We start from the raw sequence: 23,893 nt of genomic DNA on the forward strand, positions 1-23,893 counted from the left end.
GTCCTGCCCCTAGGTTCTTCAGAACCATTTTTTTTTTTTAGATTCCATATATATGTGTTAGCATACGGTATTTGTTTTTCTCTTTCTGACTTACTTCATTTTGTATGACAGACTCTAGGTCCATCTACCTCACTACAGATAACTCAATTTCGTTTCTTTCTACGGCTGAGTAATATTCCACTGTATATATGTGCCACATCTTCTTTATCCATTCATCTGAGCAACTTCGGTTGCTTCCATGTCCTGGCTATTGTAAATAGAGCTGCAATGAACACTGTGGTACATGACTATTTTTGAACGATGGTTTTCTCGGGATATATGCCCAGTAGTGGGATTGCTGGGTCATGTGTTAATTCTATTTTTAGTTTTTTAAGGAACCTCCATACTGTTCCCCATAGTGGCTGTATCAATGTACATTCCCACCAACAGTGCAAGAGGGTTCCCTTTTCTCCACACCCTCCCCAGCATTTATTGTTTATAGATTTTTTGATGATGGCCATTCTGACTGGTGTAAGGTGATACCTCAGTGTAGTTTTGATTTCCATTTCTCTAATAATTAGTGATGTTGAGCATCCTTTCAAGTGTTTGTTGACAATCTGTATATCTTCTTTGCAGAAATGTCTACTTAGGTCTTCTGCCCATTTTTGGATTGGGTGCTTTGTTTTTTTGATATTGAGCTGCATGAGCTGCTTGTATATTTTGGAGATTAATCCTTTGTCAGTTGCTTCGTTTGAAAATATTTTCTCCCATTCTGAGGGTTGTCTCTTCATCTTGTTTATGGTTTCCTTTGCTGTGCAAAAGCTTTTAAGTTTCATTAGGTCCCATTTGTTTATTTTTGTTTTTATTTCTATATCTCTAGGAGCTGGGTCAAAAAGGATCTTGCTGTGATGTATGTCATAGAGTGTTCTGCCTATGTTTTCCTCTAAGAGTTTTATAGTGTCTGGACTTACATTTAGGTCTTTAATCCATTTTGAGTTTATTTTTGTGTATGTTGTTAGGGAGTGTTCTAGTTTCATTCTTTTACATGTAGCTGTCCAGTTTTCCCAGCACCACTTATTGAAGAGACTGTCTTTTCTCTTTTCTCCATTGTATATCCTTGGCTCGTTTGTCATAGATGAGTTGACCATAGGTGCGTGGGTTTATCTCTGGGCTTTCTATCCTGTTCCATTGATCTATATTTCTGTTTTTGTGCCAGTACCATACTGTCTTCATTACTGTAGCTTTGTAGTATAGGCTGAAGTCCGGGAGCCTGATTCCTCCAGCTCTGTTTTTCTTTCTCCAGATTGCTTTGGCTGTTCGGGGTCTTTTGTGTTTCCATAAAAATTGTGAAATTTTTTGTTCTAGTTCTGTGAAAAATGCCATTGGTAGTTTGATAGGGATTGCATTGAATCTGTGGATTGCTTTGGGTAGTATAGTCATTTTCACAATGTTGATTCTTCCAATCCAAGAGCACATCTTTGTATCATCTTTAATTTCTTTCCTCAGTGTCTTATAGTTTTCTGCATACAGGTCTTTTGTCTCCTTAGGTAGGTTTATTCCTAGGTATTTTATTCTTTTTGTTGCAATGGTAAATGGGAGTGTTTCCTTTATTTCTCTTTCAGATTTTTCATCCTTAGTGTATAGAATTACAAGAGATTTCTGTGCATTAATTTTGTATCCTACTACTTTACCAAATTCATTGATTAGCTTTAGTAGTTTTCTGGTGGCATCTTTAGGATTCTCTATGTATAGTATGTCATCTGCAGACAGTGACAGCTTTACTTCTTCTTTTCCAATTTGTATTCCTTTTATTTCTTTTTCTTCTCTGCTTGCTGTAGCTAAAACTTCCAAAACTATGTTGAATAGTGGTGAGAGTGGGCAACCTAGTCTTGTTCCTGATCTTAGAGGAAATGCTTTCACTTTTTCACCACTGAGAAAGATACTGGCTGTGGATTTATCATATATGCCCCTTATTATGTTGAGGTAAGTTCCCTCTATGCTACTTTCTGGAGAGTTTTTATCATAAATGAGTGTTGAATTTTTCAAAAACTTTTTCTCCATCTATAGAGATTATCATATGGTTTTTATCCTTCAATTTATTTATATGGTTTTTGACACTGATTGATTTACGTATATTGAAGAGTCCTTGCATTCCTGGGATAAACCCCACTTGATCATGGTGTATGATCCTTTTAATGTGCTGTTGGATTCTGTTCTCTAGTCTTTTGAGGATTTTTGTATCTATGTTCATCAGTGACATTGGCCTGTAGTTTTCTTTTTTTGTGACATCTTTGTCAGGTTTTGTTATCAGGCTGATGGTGGTCTCGTAGACTGAGTTTGAGAGTTTTCCTCCCTCTGCTATATTTTGGAAGAGTTTGAGAAGGATGGGTGTTAGCTCTTCTCTAAATGTTTGATAGAATTTCCCTGTGAAGCCATCTGGTCCTGGGCTTTTGTTTGTTGGAAGATTTTTAATCACAGGTTCAATTTCAGTGCTTGTGATTGGTCTGTTCATATTTTCTATTTCTTCCTTGTTCCATCTCAGAAGGTGTGCTTTTCTAAGAATTTGTCCATTTCTTCCAGGTTGTCCATTTTATTGGCATATAGTAGCTGGTAGTAATCTCTCATGATCCTTTGAATTTTTGCAGTGTCAGTTATTACTTCTCCTTTTTCATTTCTAATTATGTTGATTTGAGCCTTCTCCCTTTTTTTTTGTTATGAGTCTGGCTAATGTTTTATCAATTTGACTTATCTTCTCAAAGAACCAGCTTTTAGTTTTATTGATCTTTGCTATCATTTCCTTCTTTTCTTTTTCATTTATTTCTGATCTGATCTTTATGATTTCTTTCCTTTTGCTAACTTTGGGGTTTTTTTGTTCTGCTTTCTCTGTTTGCTTTATGTGTAAGGTTAGGTTGTTTATTTGAGAAGTTTCTTTTTTCTTGAGGTAGGATTGTATTGCTATGAACTTCCCTCTTAGAACTGCTTTTGCTGCCTCCCGTAGGTTTTGGGTCATTGTCTTTTCATTGTCATTTATTTCGTGGTACTTTCTGATTTCCTCTTTTATTTCTTCAGTGATCTCTTGTTTATTTAGTAGCATACTGTTTAGCCTCCACGTGTTTGTAATTTTTACAGTTTTTTCCCTGTAATTGATGTCTAGTCTTATAGCGTTGTGGTTGGAAAACATACTTGATACGATTTCAGTTTTCTTAAATTTACCAAGGTTTGCTTTGTGACCCGAGATATGATCTATCTTGGAGAATGTTCCATGAGCACTTGAGAAGAGAGTGTATTCTGTTGCTTTTGGATGGAATGTCCTATAAATATCAATTGTCTAATGTCTCATTTAAAGCATGTGTTTCCTTACTTATTTTCATTTTGGATGATCTGTCCATTGGTGAAAGTGGAGTGTTAAAGTCCCCTACTATTATTGTGTTACTGTCAATTTCCCCTTTTATGGCTATTAGCATTTGCCTCATGTATTTAGGTGCTCCTATGTTGGGTGCATAAATATTTACAGTTGTTATATCTTCTTCTTGGTTGATCCCTTGATCATTATGTAGTGTCCTTCTTTGTCTCTTGTAATAGTCTTTATTTTAAAGTCTATTTGTTCTGATATGAGAATTGCTACTCCAGCTTTTTTTAATTTCCGTTTGCATGCAATATCTTTTTCCCTTGTCTCACTTTCAGTCTGTATGTGTCCCTAGGTCTGAAGTGGGTCTCTTGTAGACAGCATATTTACGGGTCTTGTTTTTGTATCCATTCAGTCAGTCTATGTCTTTTGGTTGGAGCATTTAATTCATGTACATTTAAGGTAGTTATTGATATGTATGTTCCTATTACCATTTTCTTGATTGTTTTGGGTTTGTTATTGTAGGTCTTTTCCTTCTCTTGTGTTTCCTGCCTAGAGAAGTTCCTTTAGCATTTGTTGTAGAGCTGGTTTGGTGGTGCTGAATTCTCTTAGCTTTTACTTGTCTGTAAAGGTTTTAATTTCTCCTTCAAATCTGAATGAGGTCCTTACTAGGTAGAGTAATCTTGGTTGTAGGTTCTTCCCTTTCATCACTTTATATATGTCCTGCCATCCCTTCTCGCTTGCAGAGTTTCTGCTGACAGATCAGCTGTTAACCTTATGGGGATTCCCTTGTATATTATTTGTTGCTTTTCCCTTGCTGCCTTTAATATTTTTTCTTTGTATTTAATTTTTGATAGTTTGATTAATATGTGTCTTGGTGTGTTTCTCCTTGGATTTATCCTGTATGGGACTCTAGGCACGTCCTGGGCTTGACTGACTATTTCCTTGCCCATATTAGGGAAGTTTTCAACTATAATCTCTTCAAATATTTTCTCAGTCCCTTTCTTTTTCTCTTCTTTTCTGGGACCCCTATAATTCGAATGTTGGTGCGTTTAATGTTGTCCCAGAGGTCTCTGAGACTGTCCTCAATTCGTTTCATCCTTTTTTCTTTATTCTCCTTTGTGGTAGTTATTTCCACTATTTTATCTTCCAGGTTACTTATCCGTTCTTCTGCCTCAGTTATTCTTCTACTGATTCCTTCTAGAGAATTTTTAATTTCATTTATTGTGTTGTTCATCATTGTTTGTTTTCTCTTTATTTCTTCTAGGTCCTTTTTAAATGTTTCTTGTATGTTCTCCATTCTATTTCCAAGATTTGGGATCATGTTTACTATCATTACTCTGTATTCTTTTTCAGGTAGACTGCCTATTTCTTCTTCATTTCTTTGGTCTGGTGGGTTTTACTTTGCTCCTTCATCTGCTGTGTATTTCTCTTTTTTCTCATTTTGCTTTACTTACTGTGTTTGGGGTCTCATTTTTGCAGGCTGCAGGTTTATAGTTCCTGTTGTTTTTGGTATTGGCCCCCAATGGCTAAGGTTTGTTCAGTGGGTTTTGTAGGCTTTCTGGTAGAGGAGACTGGTGCCTGTGTTCTGGTGGATGAAGCTGGATCATGTCTTTCTGGTGGGCAGGACTGCGTCCTGTAGTGTGTTTTTGGGTGTCTGTGAGTTTACTATGATTTTAAGCAGCCTCTCTGCTAATGGGTGGGGTTGTGTTCCTGTCATGCTAGTTGTTTGGCATGGGGTGTCTAGCCCTGGAGCTTGCTGGTCATTGAGTGGAGCTGGGTCTTAGCATTGAGACAGACATCTCTGGTAGAGCTCTCGCTGATTGATATTACTTGAGGCCACGAGGTCTCTGGTGGTCCAATGTCCTGAACTCGGCTCTCCCACTTCAGAGGCTCGGGCTTGACACCCAGCTGGAGCACCAAGACCCTGTCAGCCACATGGCTCAGAAGAAAAGGGAGAAAAGAAAGAAAGAAAGAACAAATAATAATAAAATAAAGTCATTAAAGCAAAAAATGTTCTTAATTATTAAAATAAAAATATTTAAAAAGTAATAAAAAAAAGAGAAGAGAGCAACCAAAAACAAATCCACCAATGATAACAAGCACTAAAAACTATACTAAGATAAACATAAAAATCAGAATCTAGTCAGTTGCAGACAGCAAACCCCAAGTCTACAGTTGCTCCCAAAGTCCACCACCTCAGTTTTGGGATGATTCATTCTCTATTTAGGTATCCCACAGATGCAGGTACATCAGGTTAATTGTGGGGATTTAATCCGCTGCTCCTGAGGCTGCTGGGAGAGATTTCCCTTTCTCTTCTTTGTTCGCACAGCTCCTGGGGTTCAGCTTTGGATTTGGCCCCACCTCTGCATGTAGGTCTTCTGAGGGCATCTGTTCTTCTCTCAGACAGGACGGGGTTAAAGAAGCCGCTGATTCGGGGGCTCTGGCTCACTCAGGCGGGGGGGGACGGAATGCAGGGTGAGCCTGCAGCACCAGAGGCCAGCATGACGTTGCAACAGCCTGAGGCCGCCGTGTGTTCTCCAAGGGGAGTTGTCCCTGGATCACAGGACCCTGGCAGTGGCAGGCTGCACAGCCTCTCAGGAGGGGAGGTGTGGATAGTGACCTGTGCTTGCACACAGGCTTCTTGATGGCCGCGGCAGCAGCCTTAGCACTTCATGCCCATCTCTGGTGTCCACACTGAGAGCCACGGCTCGCACCCGTCTCTGGAGCTCGTTTAGGTGGTGCTCTGAATCCCCTCTCCTCGCGCCCCAGAAACAATGGTCTCTTGCCTATTAGGCAGGTCCAGACTCTTTCCCGGACTCCCTCCGAGCCAGCTGTGGTGCACTAGCCCCTTCAATCTGTGTTCACGCAGCCAACCCCAGTCCTCTCCTTCAGATCTGACCTCTGAAGCCTGAGCCTCAGCTCCCAGCCCCGCCCGCCCCAGCGGGTGAGCAGACAAGCCTCTCGGGCTGGTGAGTGCTGGTCGGCACCGATCCTGTGTGCGGGAATCTCTCCGCTTTGCCCTCCGCACCCCTGTTGCTGTGTCCTCCTCCATGTCTCCGAAGCTTCTCCCCCGCCCACCCTCCATCTCCGCCAGTGAAGGGGCTTCCTAGTGTGTGGAAACTTTCCCTCCTTCACAGCTCCCTCCCAGAGCTGCAGATCCTGTCCCTATTCTTTTGTCTCTGTTTTTTCTTTTTTCTTTTGCCCTACCCAGGTACGTGGGGATTTTCTTGCCTTTTGGGAAGTCTGAGGTCTTCTGCCAGCATTCAGTAGGTGTTCTGTAGGAGTTGTTCCACCTGTAGATGTATTTCTGATGTATTTGTGGGGAGTAAGGTGATCTCCACTTCTTATTCCTCTGCCATCTTGAAGGTCTCTCTCATCTCTGTCTTTCAAAGAGGAAGCAAACACCCAGTCAGCTTGGCTGCAAAGCCATCCTGCCTCAGAATAGAAATCATAAAGTTTTCAAACCACCCGTGCAAATACCCTCAGTGAGACTGTGACATAATTTAATATACAAATGAACTTGGTTTCCTTTCTAGGTTCAGACTGACACGGCATTGTCAACTCAATGTCAGCTAAAAGTTGTTTCTTCAGAAACATATACAAATAGTTTAACTGAAAAAATACATAGTAAATCCTAAATCTAGAGAATTGAGAAGAACACAAATAATAGAGAATGCTTTAGAATGTTTTCCTGAAAACTCATAGTGAACAGAAAGAAGAGAAAAACTCCTACAGCTCTTAGCCATTGCATGTATGTTCTGTTGTCGAAACAATGGAGATGATCTTGCCATCACAGAATTTTCTATATGCAATGAAAGCAAAGTTGGATCACGCAGGAATAATGCCAGGTGATCTTTTAAAACTGTCTATGAACTGTTGTTTATAGATTATGGAAAATCCCAAGCCCTAGCCAGACTTAACTATGGTCTCATTCAGGAAATATTTTCCTGTATTTAATCAGCTTAGAGCTGAATATATAAAAAATATTTTAAGCTGAACAATATGTGCATAACCTTTCATTTCCATCTTGTCATTCTAATCTTGGAGGATTTGTCCATTATAGTGTATCAGCTCCGTCCTGCTTACCAACATTGAAGCTGGTCATGAGTATCTGATGAAAAGCCTTAAATAACTAGTTAAACAGTGCAGCTGCCAACCTAAAGTAATCCTACACTTAGGGGGTGAGTGGCCCAGGAAATTTGCTCTTTGTCATTTTGACTTGGGTTTGAAAATGGACCTGGGCTGCATTCCAGCTCAAAGAGCCATTCACTTCCAAAGAGTCCTAAATTGTCCCAAGGAGCTCATTTTGGCAGTGGATTATTTGTGTTTGGCTGGTCAAAAGCTAATAGCAAAAGCTGTCTGCTCTGGCACGCAAGGGCTATGGCAGCATTTAGAATTACATCCCCAGTGTTTTTTCTTGATGAGGTTATTTTTCAGGAAAGCTGTCCCCCACCCCCACCCCCATTTCAAAAGTGACAATGTACAAGTATCGTGCAGGTGGTTTTCTTGAGCTCATAAATATCTTCCCATAACATGGTGGCCTGTTTTTTTCCCATAACATGTTGGCCAAGGAATATTATAAACAAATGGGAACCAGCATCAGATTTTTTCCAAAACCAAAGCTGTCTTAATGGTGTGTTCACCTCTTCCTATACCAGAGGTAACAGTTATTGGTTGACTAGGGCCAAGTAAGAAAGTGGGCTTTTAAATAAAATAAGAGTGATAAAGGATTTGTGAAAGATTTTCTGTCAGGGGATGTAGAGTATAGGTACTTGAAGAGTCAATCCTTGCTTATCTACACAACTATAAATGCCTATTTTCTGACTCTTCCACTAGCCTGTGAGGGATCCTGGGAAGACACAGCTAAGTTTTGGTTACCTAGATAGTTGGGAAGCTATCTAGCGTAGTGCTGACACACTGTAGATGCTCAAATGTTAGTGGAATGCACAGGTTAAAGTATGACACAGAATTAATTGTTGCTTCATTCATTATATTAGAGGAGCCCAAAACTAAGTACACAAGAAGATCCAAAGGAATGAGGGAAGAAAATATTATAATTTCTATTTATTTTTACCTCATTTGTATATCATTTAACATTATATTTTACTATCACAGTATTACACATATAGAATTTCAAGCAGATAACCAAAAATATATTGAGGATGCTTAAAATATTTTTACTGATGGAGGATACAATCAAGATCCTTTCAGTCCTGTTTCACTACATTATTGCACCATAATCAGTCTCTCATATGTGTCAATGGAATTTAATTTAACTTTTAAAAGCACATGTTGGATAGACTATGAATAGATTTTTACCCTTGAAGGAAAGATGGAGGAAAAAGCTAGTGCTAAGATGTTTTATCCTGTTTAATCCTCACACCAACCCTGTAAGATTTCTTCATTTTATAGACGATGAAAAGAATGAGTCAGGAAGTGCTTCCTGTACATCTGTTTTCTGGAATAAATTATACAGAATTGGTATCATTTCTTCCTTTTTTGGTATAATTCACCAGTGAAATCATCTGGGCCTGTTTTGGAAGGTTACTAATTATTTATTCAATTTTTAAAATAGTTATAGGCGTATTTAGATTATTTCTCCTTGTTTGAGTTTTGATAGATTGTGACTTCTAAGAAATTAGTCCATTTCACCTAAGTTATCAAATTTATGAACAGAGTTCAAAAAATTCCTTTATTATCCTTTTAATGTCCATGGGATCAGTAGTGATGGTCCATCTTTCATTTCTGATATTTGTAATGTGTATCTTCTTTCTTTTTTCTTAGTCTGGTTAGGTGTTTATCAATTTTATTGATCTTTTCAAAGAAACAGCTTTTGGTTTTGTTGATTTTTTTTTTTCTATTGATTTCCTGTTTTCAATTTCTACTCTGATTTTATTTTCTTTGGCATATTTTGGATTTAATCTGCTCTTTCTCTAGTTACCTAAAGTGGAAGCTTAGATTAGTGATTGTAGATCTTTCTTCTTTTCTACTATATGCATTCAATGCTATAAATTTCCCTGTAGGCACTGCTTTTGCTGCATCCCACAAATTTTGCCAAGTTGCATTTTAGTTTTCATTTAGTTGAAAAAATTTTTTTTCTTGATGCTTCTTCTTTGACTCTGTATTATTTAGTAGGGTATTGTTTAATCTCCAAATATTTCAGGAATTTTAAACTATCTTTTTGCTATTACTTTTTAGTTTTAATTCCATTGTGGTCTAAACACATACTTTGTATGATGTCTACTCTTTTGAAGTTGTTAAGGTATACTTTATGGCTCAGAATGTGACCTATCTTGGTGCATATTCCATGTGAGCTTGAGAAGAGTGTGTGGTTATTGTTGGATGAAGTAGTCTATAAATGTCAATTAGATCCAGTTGAGTGATAGTGCTGTTCAGTTCAATTGTATCCTTACTGACATTCTGCCTGCCAGATCTATCAGTTACTTACAAAGGGGTATTGAAGCCTCCAATTACAAGAGTGAATTTGTCTACCTTTCATTGCAGTTCTAGTAGTTTTTACTTCATGTGTTTTGGTGCTCTGTTGTTAGGTACATACACATTAAGGACAGTTATGTCTTCTTTGAGAATTGACCCCTTTATCATGTAATGCCCATCTTTATTCCAGATTATTTTCCTTACTCTGAAGGCTGTTTTATCTGAAATTAAGGTAGCTACTCTAACTTTCTTTTGCTTAATGTTAGATAAGTATATCTTTCTCCATGCCCTTACTTTTAATGTTTGTGTTTTTTGACTAATCCAAGTCCACTTTCAAATAACACTATATTGTTTCATGTGTAGTTCAACTATCTTATAACAGATTATTCCCAACTCCTCCCTTCCATCCCTTATAATATTGCTGTCATTTATTTACCTTATCCATAAGCTATAATCACTGATTATATTGTTGTTATTATTATTTTGAACAAGACTGTTATCTGTAAGATCAATTAAGATCTTTACCTTCATTTATTTCTTCTCTAATGTTCCTCATTTCATGTAGAGCTGAATTTCTAACGTGTATCAGACAGAGAAAGGCAAATGCTACATTGTATCATTTATATGCAGAATCTAAAAATAATACAAACAAATGTATACGCAAAACAGAAACAGACTTACAGATATAGAAAACAAACTACTGGTTACCAAAGGGGAGAGGGAAGAAGGGAGGGGCAAATTAGGGGTATGGGACTAAGAGTTACTAACCACTATGTATAAAATAGATAAACAACAAGGATATATTGTATAGCACAGGGAATTATATCCATTATCTTATAATAACTTTTAATGGAGTATAGTCTGTAAAAATACTGAATCACTATGCTGTACACCTGAAACTAATATAATATTGTAAATCAACTATACTTCATTTTTTAAAGGAAGAAAAAATTAGAAATAAATTTTTTTAAATATCCAAAATGATTTATTATAGTAAAATAAAAAAAGTAGTTAAAAATATCAAAAGTTTAAGATCATTTGCACAAAACAAACCTTTTCATTTACTTTTTTGAAACCTAGATTATTGTTATATATTTATAAAACATAAACCATCCATAGTTCTAGTCTTCAGGTTCATCAAGTGCCGACATTAAAAAATCACTATCATGCTTCTCACGTACGCCTAACTTCATACATTCAAGTTTAAGAGTAATATGAATTACTTACTATTGCAAAATATTCCCGATATGTCATGCGCCACTCTTGCAAACACTATGTTGATTCCTGAGTACCCCTAGAATCACAATTTCAAATAAAAAGAAAGCCAGAATATGGATTTCAGCACCACAAGAAAATAATACTTCATTATATAAAGTTCTGTTGCATTCATACTATCCAAAAGGAAGGATTTTATTCGAATTAATTAATTTGTCTTTTAACTAAGCATTTTTGTCGCACAAGTTCTTTGTGTACTCGAAAGCAGTGTCTGTTACAACCTCTTGTCCTTCACGTCACTTGGGCTTTGTCACTTTTGTTTCATAAACACAAAGCAACAGATGTGGGGCTTTTCCCTGGGGCCTGAATAGGCTCATTATTAAGCCCTGGGCTTATTCATAAAAGCAGGTATTTAGGGTTGGGGTTCTGTTGTACTGGAGTGGAGAGCCAGATCCCTAGTGACAGAGGTTCCTGCATGTTCTTTAATACATTTATTTTCTGTGTGTTTGTAAGGTAGGAACCTTCTAAAGAGGTTGACCCTGGGCAGAGGTCCTTCCTTCCAAGGTTTTCTTAAGAAAAATAAAAATGTCCAAAATCATTTCCATTGAGGATAAGCCTGCTTTACAAAGGAGAAACATATACTTTTATATAGTCTGACCATTTATTTACAGTATCCACTGTCGATTTAGTACTTTACCTCTCTAACGACTTTGCCTGTTTCACATGCATGAAAAGCATTCGTTTCTATCCTCAGTCAAATGCTGCTTCTTTGGTTACTCAACAATAAATGATTTGTCCTCTCTTCCTCTGAACTTCTTCAGCATTTGTTTGAATCACTTCTGTGATACTTACCACAGGTGGCCTTCTATTATAATTATTTGGGTATAACACCTTTCCTTTTTCATTCATTTAGTCAACAAATATTATTTTGCACAAAACAAGGTACCTACCTGTATGAAGCTTACCATCTCATGTGGGACACAGAATATATAGTATCAAAGAATGGTAATTGCTATGAAGAAAATAGAGCCGTTTAAAATGATAGAAAGTTTCAGGGGTACTATTTTATGTGCAGGTAGTAAGGGAGGATCTCTTTGAACAGGGATGTGATGAAGGGAAGGAATGAACCATGGGAATAACTGGAGACAAAGCCGTCTAGGTGGAGGCACCTCTAAGTATAAAGACTGAGAGGCAGAGTGTTCAGTAAGCAGAGCTGTTGCTAGAGACGATTCAATGAGGGGAAATGTAGAAGAAAAATCATGTCAGAAAAGGAGCCAAATACACCATCATCAAAATCAAGGAGAAACATGTAGATTGTGAGCTCTGTGAAGACAGGTGGCTATGTCATTGTGTTGCTCAGAGCTTCTCCAGGCGGCCATCCACAGCTCATAAAAACTATGTGTTTAAGAAAGTGTCCATATATCTGACTTTCAACTGATAAAGCTTACCTGCTAATTTTGTTTTATTTGAGGGCATGATGGGAAATTTGAAGTGCAGTTAAATGATATCCATCTAGCAATTTAATATAATTTAAATTATAACAAAAATAACATAAGAAATCAGCATGACCTCTTTGGTAATTGTTGATCTTTTTCCTCCTAGGATTTCCAAACTGTATTGCCATCATTTGATCTCTTCTCAAAGTACGGAAAATTGTATTCAAAAGCTGGACAAATTGTATAAAGGTATGCATTTTTGCTAAAAGGTACTTCAAAAATGCTACAGTAAATAACAAAAAATCAAATGAGATTGATTTAACTATCAAGCATTTAAAAAAAACATGCTATAATAATATTTATAGGTAATACAACTCCATATATTTCTTTCATTCTACTCTAATGGTTTTCAGCATTCAAAAGTCATGGATTTTGTGTTTCAAATCTCTTCTCCAAAATGAACTCAAAGTCGAACTGAAAACTACCTGAAGTACCCTTTCTCTTTAAATTAATTAATACAGTAAATAAATAGTTTTACGTAATATAATGAGAAAGTATTGATGGTGTCCAAAAGCTAAAATATTTCTCATTACTGTATAGATACAGTATAGTTTAAAATACTATATTCAATATGTGTGTTACTTAAAGTACAAGGTGCCTTTAGTGGATTCCAAATAAATAGCATCTTGGGTCTCTGATGACCAAAGTTTACAGACTAGAGAAGAACAGAGATACCCACATAAAATTCAAGATCACAGAATAAACTCTCAATGAATGCTGTATTTAATTGCTAAGGTGTTTTAGAGAAGTGATTACAATCAAAGGGAGACTAATAGGAGGTATTCTGACATCAGCGAAATTTAAAGGAGATATTGGATGAAGACAGAAAAGATCACTACAGTTGAAGGAAAAGAGGCAGGAATGAGAAATCAGGCTAGTTAATTCCCCAGGGCTCCTCCCACACCAAGAACCAGGGGAAAGCTCTGGTCCATTGGAAAGAACACAAAGTAGATGCAAGCAACTATGTTCCTTAGATTTAGTTAGTATTGCCTCTCCCACATTTATAACTTTGGATGCTCCAACTGGAAATCAGTATGTTAAATGTAGATAGAAATGACCACCTTTTAACTCCTTCAAAGGAATATATGAGGGGAAATATGAAATACTCTGAGTTAATGGAGAAACATACGTATAATGCTGAGTGGAATTACAGTTTCAAAGGTTTATAAAATAAGTACCATTACCCATTGGAGCATTTATCTAGTATTTGTGACTCACAGCATGAAGTAGTCTAAATAAAATTTTTCATATTTGTGTATGATTTCAGATTTTAATTCAAAGATACATCCTGTTCATAATGGCCAAAGGTTGAAAACAACTTGAATACTCATTAGTATATGTTAAGTTAAATAAATGCTAAGACAGATGAAATGCAATACTATGAAAACATTAAAAATGTTAACATAGATCTTTATTATTAATTTGAAAAAATGCCTCCAATATATTTCTAAGAAAAGAAAGCTGGATTCAAAGGAAACTATGTAGTCTGATTCCATTAAAAAACATGTATATATGTGCGTGTGTGTATGTGTGTGTGTGTACACACATATATATAATGTGTATGTATGTATAAAAAACACACTTGTATGTCTTTATGTATTACATATGTATGTATACATTCATATAAGGCAAAAATGTTACTGGTAGTTATCTCTTGATAGTGAGATTAGGGGTACATTTTGGGGAGATATTTCTTTATGGTCTCACTTTTTGAAATTTTTATCTAATCAGACAAAAGCAGATTTGTTAAACAATAGGAACTACTTGCTCTTCTCTACCAATTACAAAAACATCTTGACTTTATTCAATTCAATCATAATAATTCAGAGACAATTATCTTTTTTTCTGAAGACAAAATAATGACTTGCTAAATTATTTATAAGAAAGACAAGGATGAGTAACAAATGTTTTACGTTACTTTTAATTAAAAAGAGTGCACAATGCACAGATACAAATATGTGAGAGACATTTTTAAAAACTGTTTGCTAACTCTTCTCTTGGATGTTTAACTATTTTGTGAATTGAAAGTATTATCAGAATGTCATCTCCTCCTCTTAGAAAGTAAATTAATATCTAGCATTTAATTTTGGTAAGTGAAGGGTAGCAGCCTTAGCTGATGCTCTCCTATTAAGATTTAATTTCACCAAATACAACACAGTACTTCTGCTCTTTGTAAAGAAGGCCGAGACAGGAACACTTGCACCAAAGTGTTTAATAAAGATGCCGTGGTAATTTTTAGAGCTATCTATTTGATTGCTTCACCTTCAAGGTAGTTCATCACTTCACTATAATTCACCCGACATTGCCTCATACACCCACACTACACTTGCCCATCAGTCCAATTAGAAATAGTGATACCTTTATCAGATTAATCTTTCTTTCCTTTAGCATGTCTGAGTTTAGGATAAGCAGAGCCCACACCTACCCATTTTGATTAATGCACTAAGACTTCAGCCACTGAAATTGTACAGAGTGAATTAGATTTTAAACACACACATATTTTAAAATCTACTCCCTGACTAGGATACTATGATTCCTTTTAATTTCTTTAATTTTTCTGTATAACTACTCACTTTTGTAACCTTCGACAGTTTCCCAAACACACCTTTGTTTAAATCAGAGGATGCTCTATCCCGTCAGCTTGCGCTGCCATCTTTTCAGCTCCATTCATCTTTCCAGACAGAAGAGTCTCTTTAAAGATTAGAATGGAGAAAAATTAGCGCCATAAGATGAAATCATTGGTTAGTCCAACATCAGTGTGAGTTTTCTTGCATTATGTGCTTCTCACTTTTTTCACATTCTTCTTTGAGATGGGCTTTGGCCCAGGCTCTCATTCTGCTAAAAAGTGGTTCAGTTTTGAGGCCATATATGATTAGTTTTAATGGAATTACTTGTTATGCATGAAAAATAATGTACTTGCTTCCCCTTTTCATAGGAATTTGGCATAGGCATGACTCAAGTAGCCGAGAAAAAAAATGAAAATTAAGTTTGGTTAGTACCTGAATTGGGAAAGGGGTAAAATTCCATTGTCTTTTTCCAGAGGAAATATGGTCTCAGCCGCTGTGTAAGGAAAAGGAAGATACATGAGGGGAGAGTAATAATCAGGCATAGAAGCTACATATGTGCCTGTTAGGGTTACATTTTTAATTCAACAAGAAAAATTACTACACCTTGTTATTCAGTTTGGCACTATGTGAATTTATAACCCTTTTCAGTTTAGTCGTAGTGAATTGGCAAGAAACAAAACAGAAAGCAAAATATCTTTAGTATCTTTTCTTTTTTTTTTTTTTGCGGTACGCGGGCCTCTCACTGTTGTGGCCTCTCCCGTTGCAGAGCACAGGCTCCGGACGCTCAGGCTCAGCGGCCATGGCTCACGGGCCCAGCCGCTCCGCGGCACGTGGGATCTTCCCAGACCGGGGCACGAACCCGTGGCCCCTGCATCGGCAGGTGGATTCTCAACCACTGCGCCACCAGGGAAGCCCTATCTTTAGTATCTTTATCCTTTGACTAAAGATGATATAACAACCCACTTGCCTCTAGGAAGACATTCTGCTGTGTTCCCTTATGACTGAGGCAGGCTGGCTGAACACTCTGTGTGTCTGGTGGCACACACCAGCAATGTTGTTGACCAGGACCTGCAGCAGTGTAGACAGAGATCAGAGAAAAGGGTAATTCCAGCAGGGATAGAAATGAGTCAAATCAGGGGTGTAGCATCCTAGACTCTTAACTGAGCTTAACTCTAAGTGAGGAATATTTAGAGAATTTGAGAACTCATGTTATTGGGTTCTTTTTCTCCTTTCATTTTACGGTTTTGATTTTAGAAAATGAGACAAAATGTAAAAATGAGGTTATGGTGTGAAGTGTGTTGAATAGAAGACCCCACTGCCTGGAATCCTGGATTCTACTTTGATGGCTGCTGAACAACCTCGCCACAAGTCTCTCAACATTTGAAGTATTTCCTATTCTCTCTCTCTCTCGTTCTCTCTCCCTCCTCCCTTCTCTCTCTATCTCTCTCTCCTCCCCCTCCCCCCTTCTGTCCAAAGAAGAAACTGGAACCATCCCTGGTTCATTAAAAACTCTACAGTTCTAAAAGGAAAATACAAATGAGGATCCCACAAAAAATACACTTAAACCGTACTTATTATGATTCAATAAACTAATATTTTACAGCTGACTACTCATGAATTAATTACAGTATGAAAAAAATATATATATATGTATATATGTAAATATGGTGTGTGTGTGTATGAACAGTGGGTCTTTTACCTCTGAGAATGTCTGTCACAGCCACGGCCGCTGGTGACCAAAAGTGCCACAGATGGTTCCACTGAAGTGGCCATATTCTGACCCCATCATCCTAGTCACACCAGTGTTGGGAGCCCAAGTGAAGGGCAGCTAGCATGAAGAATGAGTGATGAATGGTTTGAAGAATGAATGGGGTAAAGTGGTATGGTATGAAAGCTCTGCTCTGAGGGAAACAGTGACTCATCAGACCAGTTCGAACCCCCTCAGGATGTTGAACTTGAGACACAAAGACACAGACCCCGGTGAGTGTGGCAGCAGAAACATAGACACCCTCAGACGGAGAAGGCATTTGCAGGTCTCTACTGCAAAGAGGTCATCTGCTTGCAGGGTCTGTCCAGCTCGTTGTATTCACTTAGTAAGTGGTTTATGATTGAAAAACAAGTGTCTGATTAGATTATGAAATTTTAGAGTATGCCTCCTAGCCCTTTGAAGCTTTAACAACGATTCACAATCTATTAGGTGTTTTGAAGATGCTGGGTGAGTATTTGTTAATTCTGACCTTAGCATGAACTTGTAAGACAATTACTGGAATTAGAAAGAGTCTGAACATTGCCCACTTCAAAACTACATGACAAGTCGGTGATTCAGTCTGTAACCTTGCCCTTCTCATTATGATAGTCTAAGCTAGAATTTTTTAAACGCTTTGGTATAATGAGGTATTATGTGAGAGGTTATGATTTGTGAAGCTTTATATGAAAAGATTCATTTTTAAAAACATCTTTAATGCTATTTTTTAAAAAACAGTTAACCTTCATTTAGAGCATTCATTCAATAACATTCATTCAATTTGGTGAATATGTTGGGAATTATAGTAAGTATAGGTTTGTAGAAAATTCAAGTAAGTAATAAAGACTTTTTTAAAAAAATAAGACAACATTTATTGCAAGGAGGAATTTGCTGCCATTTGGGGATAGGAGAATAGAAATAGAATGGGAAAATATTATTGGATGTTATACAAAATAACAGAAGAAAGTTGTGAATTACTTTATCTTGTAAAGTGTAAGGAGGTGAGTGGAAGTAGCTAGATTTAGAGCAGATCAGTGTCCTTTGAAACGTTATTCGTTGCGTCTATACCAGATGACAAAATGGACAGTTCAACTCTCAAACTTCATTTACTCTGGAAACAACTGATGAAAAACAAAAACAAAACCCAAGATGATGTTTTTGCTGAGTGGGGAGTATATAGCTTGGCCTCTTGTTATAACGGGTTCTAACTCTACTAAACCTAGTTTCGCTCTTCCCCGATTATTTTTTTCTTCTTTTATAGGATGTATTGCTTTATAGTAAGGGAATCAATAATTCCTGTTCTTTTCTAATAATAACCTTAGGAGACTGGAATCTTATTCTAATGCTGCTGCTAGGACTCACAATATTTTGGGAATTCATTCGTTTAAAATAACTTTCAGCATTAGATTATGAGCTATTGCATGGTCTCAGTGCTCCAAAGTTACCTGTCCTGGAAGTTCAGAAACAAAACTGTGAGTGACAGAAAATTGTGAATTGGCCTACCCCAGCCTGCAAGGTTCACATGTAGTGACCTACCTTCCTCTCTCTCCTCCCTTTCTCTCTCTCTCATGTTATATCACTACACCCAAGAAAAGTAATTCCTGCTCTTGATATATTCTTGAGAACTGCAAAGTATTTCATGATTCAGAATGCCAGTTTTATCTTTCTCACTGTTACCCAAACTCGTGCATGACTCAGGTGCTCTGTAGCCAATCCGTGTAATGTATTTGTTTTTCACCACCACACTCCCTGCTCCTCCCCCCACCCCGGCACACACATAAGTTCCTGATAACTATAGAGGGTATCCAGATGAGCCAAAAATGCCTTTGCATTGAGGAGAAAGAAGAATGAAATATGGGCTCTTAGTAGAGAATATAATGGGGAAAGCAGTCTGTTGCTTCTTGAAAACTACTTAACTACATCAACTTACATACAATTTCTTTCCTACATTCCCAATATGAGCTAATTCTGTATGAATATTGACCATTAAAACATCAAGAGCACTGTGGATGTTTAAAGGCATATACCTTGAGAGTATTCAGAACTGGACCCTCCAGTACTTTTGAAATCAAAATACTCATCAGCTTTCATGTAGTTAATCAGGTAATGCCTTTCTTTTCTGCTGGTCTCTAATTTCTTTGAGGGCAAATACCGTCTCTCTTGATAAATGCCCTCTATTTAACATCAGGCAGAGCACCAAGCACCGAATAAAATACCTGTTGGATAAATGTTGTTAAGAAAGTTCCAAAAATGTTTCAAGAAATAGAAGCTATAAAATAATAGATAGCTTCCTAAGAAAGTGCCTATAAAGACACCATCACTCATTTGAATGCACACATTATGGAGTGTTATTTTCTAACTAGTCCCATTATTTTGTAGTTATGATATAGGTGATTTTGGATATAAGTTTAGATATACACTAAGTTGGCTGATCCTGAGATCAAGTTATGATCACTACTTGGGTAAAGTGTTTCTTCTGGGAAGTAATCTTTTTTATCCGTAAATTTTTTAGTAGTTATCCTTATTTGTGGTAATACATTTTTGTGACTGTGAAGTCAATATTGCATTCTTATCTCAGGGAAATTGTGAATTTTGTTACCAATTGTATCCCCTTTTTACTCTGGTCCCTCACATTCATGGTCGGCCTCTCACAGCTATATGGTGTCCATTTTATGTGCTAATCTTGTCTTCAGTCTCATTTTCTTTTTTCCTCCAACTCTTCTTTTAATTTTGCCCCGATTTTCTCTTCCATTTTATTTTCTTTTCTGGTGTAAAGCGGCTCAAAACCTTTAGGAACAAAGTGAAAGCACAGTAAAAAATAAATCACAAAATTTTTTGTAGAACTTGTGTAAGATCATAGTGATACCTGAAAAGCAGTAGCACTGCTGGATCAATAGAAGTCACTTGGTCCAAGTTCCAGTTTATAATAAACCACTACATAAAGAATCAGAATAAAATTGTATTGCAAAATGAGTGAGGGAGTCAATGAATGCACAGCACAGGAGAATGTTGTTTAGGTTGGTCTGTATTCCATGAGTTAAACTCTGTTAGCTCCTGTCTTTAAGTTCATCTAAAACTACAACTCATCACATCTTTGTGTTACATCTTCAGCAATGCACTTTCTAGCTCTTCTGTAGTAAATGAACTCTTCCCTCACTTAACACTCTGAATGAAAGACTCTAAATGAGAGCAATGACATTAATTTGGACTGAGAACGTGACTGATTTTTGATGCGAGAGAGCCCACAATGCCGAAACACTTGCTCTCCCATTTTATAATCTCAAACTTTTTCCTGTGAGAATGGAGTGAAATCCCAACTTGATCTGTGGTTTGTACTTTGCTTGCTCCTTTTGGGGTTCAGTGTCCCCAGCAGGCTCCCTCACAGAGCCCAGTAGGATAGTGCTAAGCACTCTTCCACTTGTAAATACTTCCAACTCCTTAATGAGGAAATGACCTTGCGGCCAGTGTGAACAGATACAGCCACTTATCGGTACAATGAGTTCAATGTATAGTTCTCAGCTTCTTATTCGTGATGTGGGATGCAGTTCATTTGCACACTGTGGCATTAAACAATCCTTGCCACAAAGTGACGTCAGTACATTAAAGAATCCTGATTTTAGGAAATGACAAAATTGCACATACTGGTAGGGATAAATCACTGATTCAAATAGAGAGGAAGCATACACTGTGTGTTTACCGCTAAGCTGAACAGTTACTTTGCTGCCTTGTAGGGGGAATTGTAAGACCATACGAATTGCAAGTAAAGCCCAAGCTCCTGTGAGGATATCTAATAATGATTATTTAGTAGGTTTGAAGTGTTCCATAGTCAACGTGTTTTCCAGCTGGAAATTAGTCTGTTCTATTTAGTGTATTTTCAAGGCATTCATACTTAATTCCAAACAACCTAATAGAAATTAGTTTTCGTACCTCTTTTCATGTGAAAATAATCCAATTGAATGAAACATTAAAAAATAGTTTTTAAAAAGTAGTCCTTCATTCATACTTAATATTGTAAATTAATAACATCACTGACTAGGAGAAAGGAATATGTACAACAAGATCATTTTGTGATTTTTGGAACCTGGATAGTTTACTCATTCCTTGCTCAACAAGGATTCAATACAGAATCTTTCATCTTTGAGCATTACTGTATTAAAAGTAATGTGACCAGAGAAATACTTTAGTAAATGGAAGATGAAATTACTTCCCTTAAAGAGTTAAGTCCAGTTGACATGAAGAATCTGAAGAATAATTAAAAGCAAAACAAAGTTATTTAGTATAAGAATTTTTTTTTAAGTTTGTTGCATGCCTAAAAAGTAAGCAAATAGGATTAAAGTGAGATGGGAATAGTTAAGAAAACTTTCTTGGAAGGGACAAATGTTAAGACCTAATAGTAATAAGGATCTTGAATTGACTGAATTGAGAATATGAACAAGAGGGTTATCAGGCAAAGAAAATTACATAAGCAAAAGCATAGAAACAGAAATGATCAAGACGTATGCAAAGGAAATTTTTAAAAATCTTAACTGGACAAATAGCAAAAGAAGATTAAAATAGTTTGATTTGAATTGAACTTAAAGAAGGGAGTTTTTTTTTTATTGAAGTATGGTTGATATACAATATTACATGTTACAGGTGTACAGCCTAGCAATTCACAACTTTTAAAGATTATACTCCATTTATAGTTATTATAAAATATTGACTATATTCCCTGTGCTGTACAATATATCCTTGTAGCGCATTTATTTCATATATAGTAGTTTGTACCTCTTAATCCTCTGCCCCTATATTGCCCCTCCCCTCTTCCCTCTCCCCGTTGGTAACCATTAGTTTGTTTTCTAGATCTGTGAATCTGTCTCTTTTTTTGTTATATTCACTAGTTTGTTGTATTTTCTTAGATCCCACATATAAGTGATGTCATATAATATTTGTCTTTCTCCTATTTGAGCAGTTCTGATTTTTTAAACACCGCAGGACCAAGAAACCAAGAATCCAAGCATAAAATGGCAGCTAAAAGACTGAGAGGTGAAGTTGACCTTGTACAGTCTGACCTTGTACAGTCTCCTGGGGCTAGAAAGATATAAATTGGAGTTCAGGGCTATGTAGGAAGCCAGGGCTTGAGAATGATCAAGATCCAAGAGAATTAAGAGTGAAAAGAAATGAACCCAACATTCAAGACCTTTTTTTCTTGAGCCATTTGTGATTTGTGAAAAGCAGTCTAAAAGCTGAGACACTAAGCAGAGCTTTTGATAGTCTCCATATTATGTGAGAAAACAACATCCAAGGTCTTCCAAGGATGAGGACTCTTGGTAAACATATTTTCAGATGAAACTTGGAAGTGCTATCCTAGTGCAAGAGTAGGCAAAAAATACATTATCTGTATTAGTTTGCTCAGGTAGCCATAAGAGAATTCCACAGATTGGGTGGCTTCAAGAACAGAAATTTAACTTCTTACAGTACTGGAGGCAGGAGGTTCAGGATCAAAAGGCCAGCATGGTTGGTTTCTGGTAAGGCATCCTTTCCTGGCTTGCAGATGACTGCTTTCTTGCTGTATCCTTACGTGGCCTTTCCTCTGTGCATGTACTTCCTGATCTCTTCCTCTTCTTATAAGAACACCAGTCCTATTGGTTTAGGGCCCCATCTTTAAGACCTCATTTAAACTTAATTACCTCCTTAAAGGTTCCTTCTCTAAATACAGTCACATTTGGGAGGGGGAATAGGGCTTCAGCATATGAATTGAAGGGGGTGGGAGGCACATTTAGTCCATAACATTATCACAAAGATGGAAACCTGTCTTCAACTTAATCACACAATAGGTTAAGGTGATTGGCACTTCCATTAATCATTGTCCAGAAGCCAAAGTAAATTTTTTCAAAGAGCATCTTGAGCCATTACATGTTTCATAAACAATGAATATATGCAATGAAAAACAAATGAACAAGCTAAAACCTAAGGAGGGGGGAAAAAAACCTTAATGAAATGGAGATGAGTTATCTACTTGATAGAGAGTTCAAAGTAATGGTCATAAAGATGCTAACCAATCTCAGGGAAAGAGTGAATGAACACAGAGAGAACGTCAACAAAGGGATAGAAAAGATAAGAAAATACCAAACGGAAGTCACAGGACTAAAGAACAGAATAACTGAATTGAAAAATACTAGACAAATTCAGCAACAGACTAGATGAAACAGATAAAGAATCAGTGACCTAGAAGGAAGGGCAATGGAACAAACATAAAGCAGCAAAAAGAAAAAAGAATTTTAAAAAGTGGAGATAAGAGACCTATGGGACAACATCAAGTGGAACAACTTTCACATTATAGAGGTCCTAGAAGGAGAAGAGAGAGAAAATGAGGCAGAAAACTTATTTGAAGAGATAAGAGCTGAAAATTTCCCTAGGCTTCCTGCAAGGAAAAGACATCCATATCCAGGAGGCCCAGAGAGTTCAAATAAGATGAACCCAAAGAGACCCACAGCAAGACACATTATAATCAAAATATCAGAAGTTAAAAATAGAGAATTTTAAAAGCAGCAAGAGAAAAATAACTTGTTATGTACAAGGGAACCCCCATAAGATCATCAACAGATTTTTCTGCAGAAGCTTTGCAGGATGGAAGAAAGTGACATGATATATTCAAAGTGCTGAAAGCAAGAAACTTCCAAGGCTATGATTCAGAATTGAAGGAGAGATTAAAAGTTTTCCAGACAAGTAAAAATTAAAGGAGTTCACCACCACTAAGCCAGCCTTAGAAGAAGTGTTAAAAGGACTTCATTAAGCTGAAAACAGGGGCACTAATTAGTAGCAAGAAAACATAAGAAAGTAAAAATCTCACTGGTAAAGGTAAATATATAGTAAAGGTAGTGGACTAATCAATTATAAAGCTAATATGAAGGTTGAGAGACAAAAGTAGTAAAAATAACTATAACAATTACTAAAGAGATACAGACACAAAAACGGTACAAAATGTCACACCAAAGACAAAATGTTGGGGGTGAGGAAAAATGTAGAGTTTTAGAATATTTTCAAACTTAACTTGCTATCAACTTAAAATAAACATATATATATATATATATATATATATATATATATATATGTAAGAAAAAAGAGA

At 36.8% G+C, this 23,893-nt stretch overlaps 1 protein-coding gene across 1 annotated transcript in view; it reads left to right on the top strand.

Annotated features, from left to right (window-relative positions):
* Nucleotides 1-16,694, top strand: part of SPATA17 (spermatogenesis associated 17) — a 190,196-nt gene extending 173,502 nt beyond the window's left edge. The window contains exon 12 of the mRNA XM_089906876.1: nucleotides 12,581-16,694. Within this exon, the coding sequence (XP_089763002.1) occupies nucleotides 12,581-12,661 (81 nt within the window). The 3' untranslated portion in view covers nucleotides 12,662-16,694. The remainder of the gene's footprint in view (nucleotides 1-12,580) is intronic.
* The last annotated feature ends 7,199 nt before the right edge of the window (nucleotides 16,695-23,893 follow it).

The sequence above is a fragment of the Delphinapterus leucas genome, chromosome 1, assembly GCF_059928025.1.
Source record: "Delphinapterus leucas isolate spDelLeu-1000000601 "Yukka" chromosome 1, BTC_Dleu_Yukka2, whole genome shotgun sequence".
Classification (NCBI taxonomy): Eukaryota; Metazoa; Chordata; class Mammalia; order Artiodactyla; family Monodontidae; genus Delphinapterus; species Delphinapterus leucas.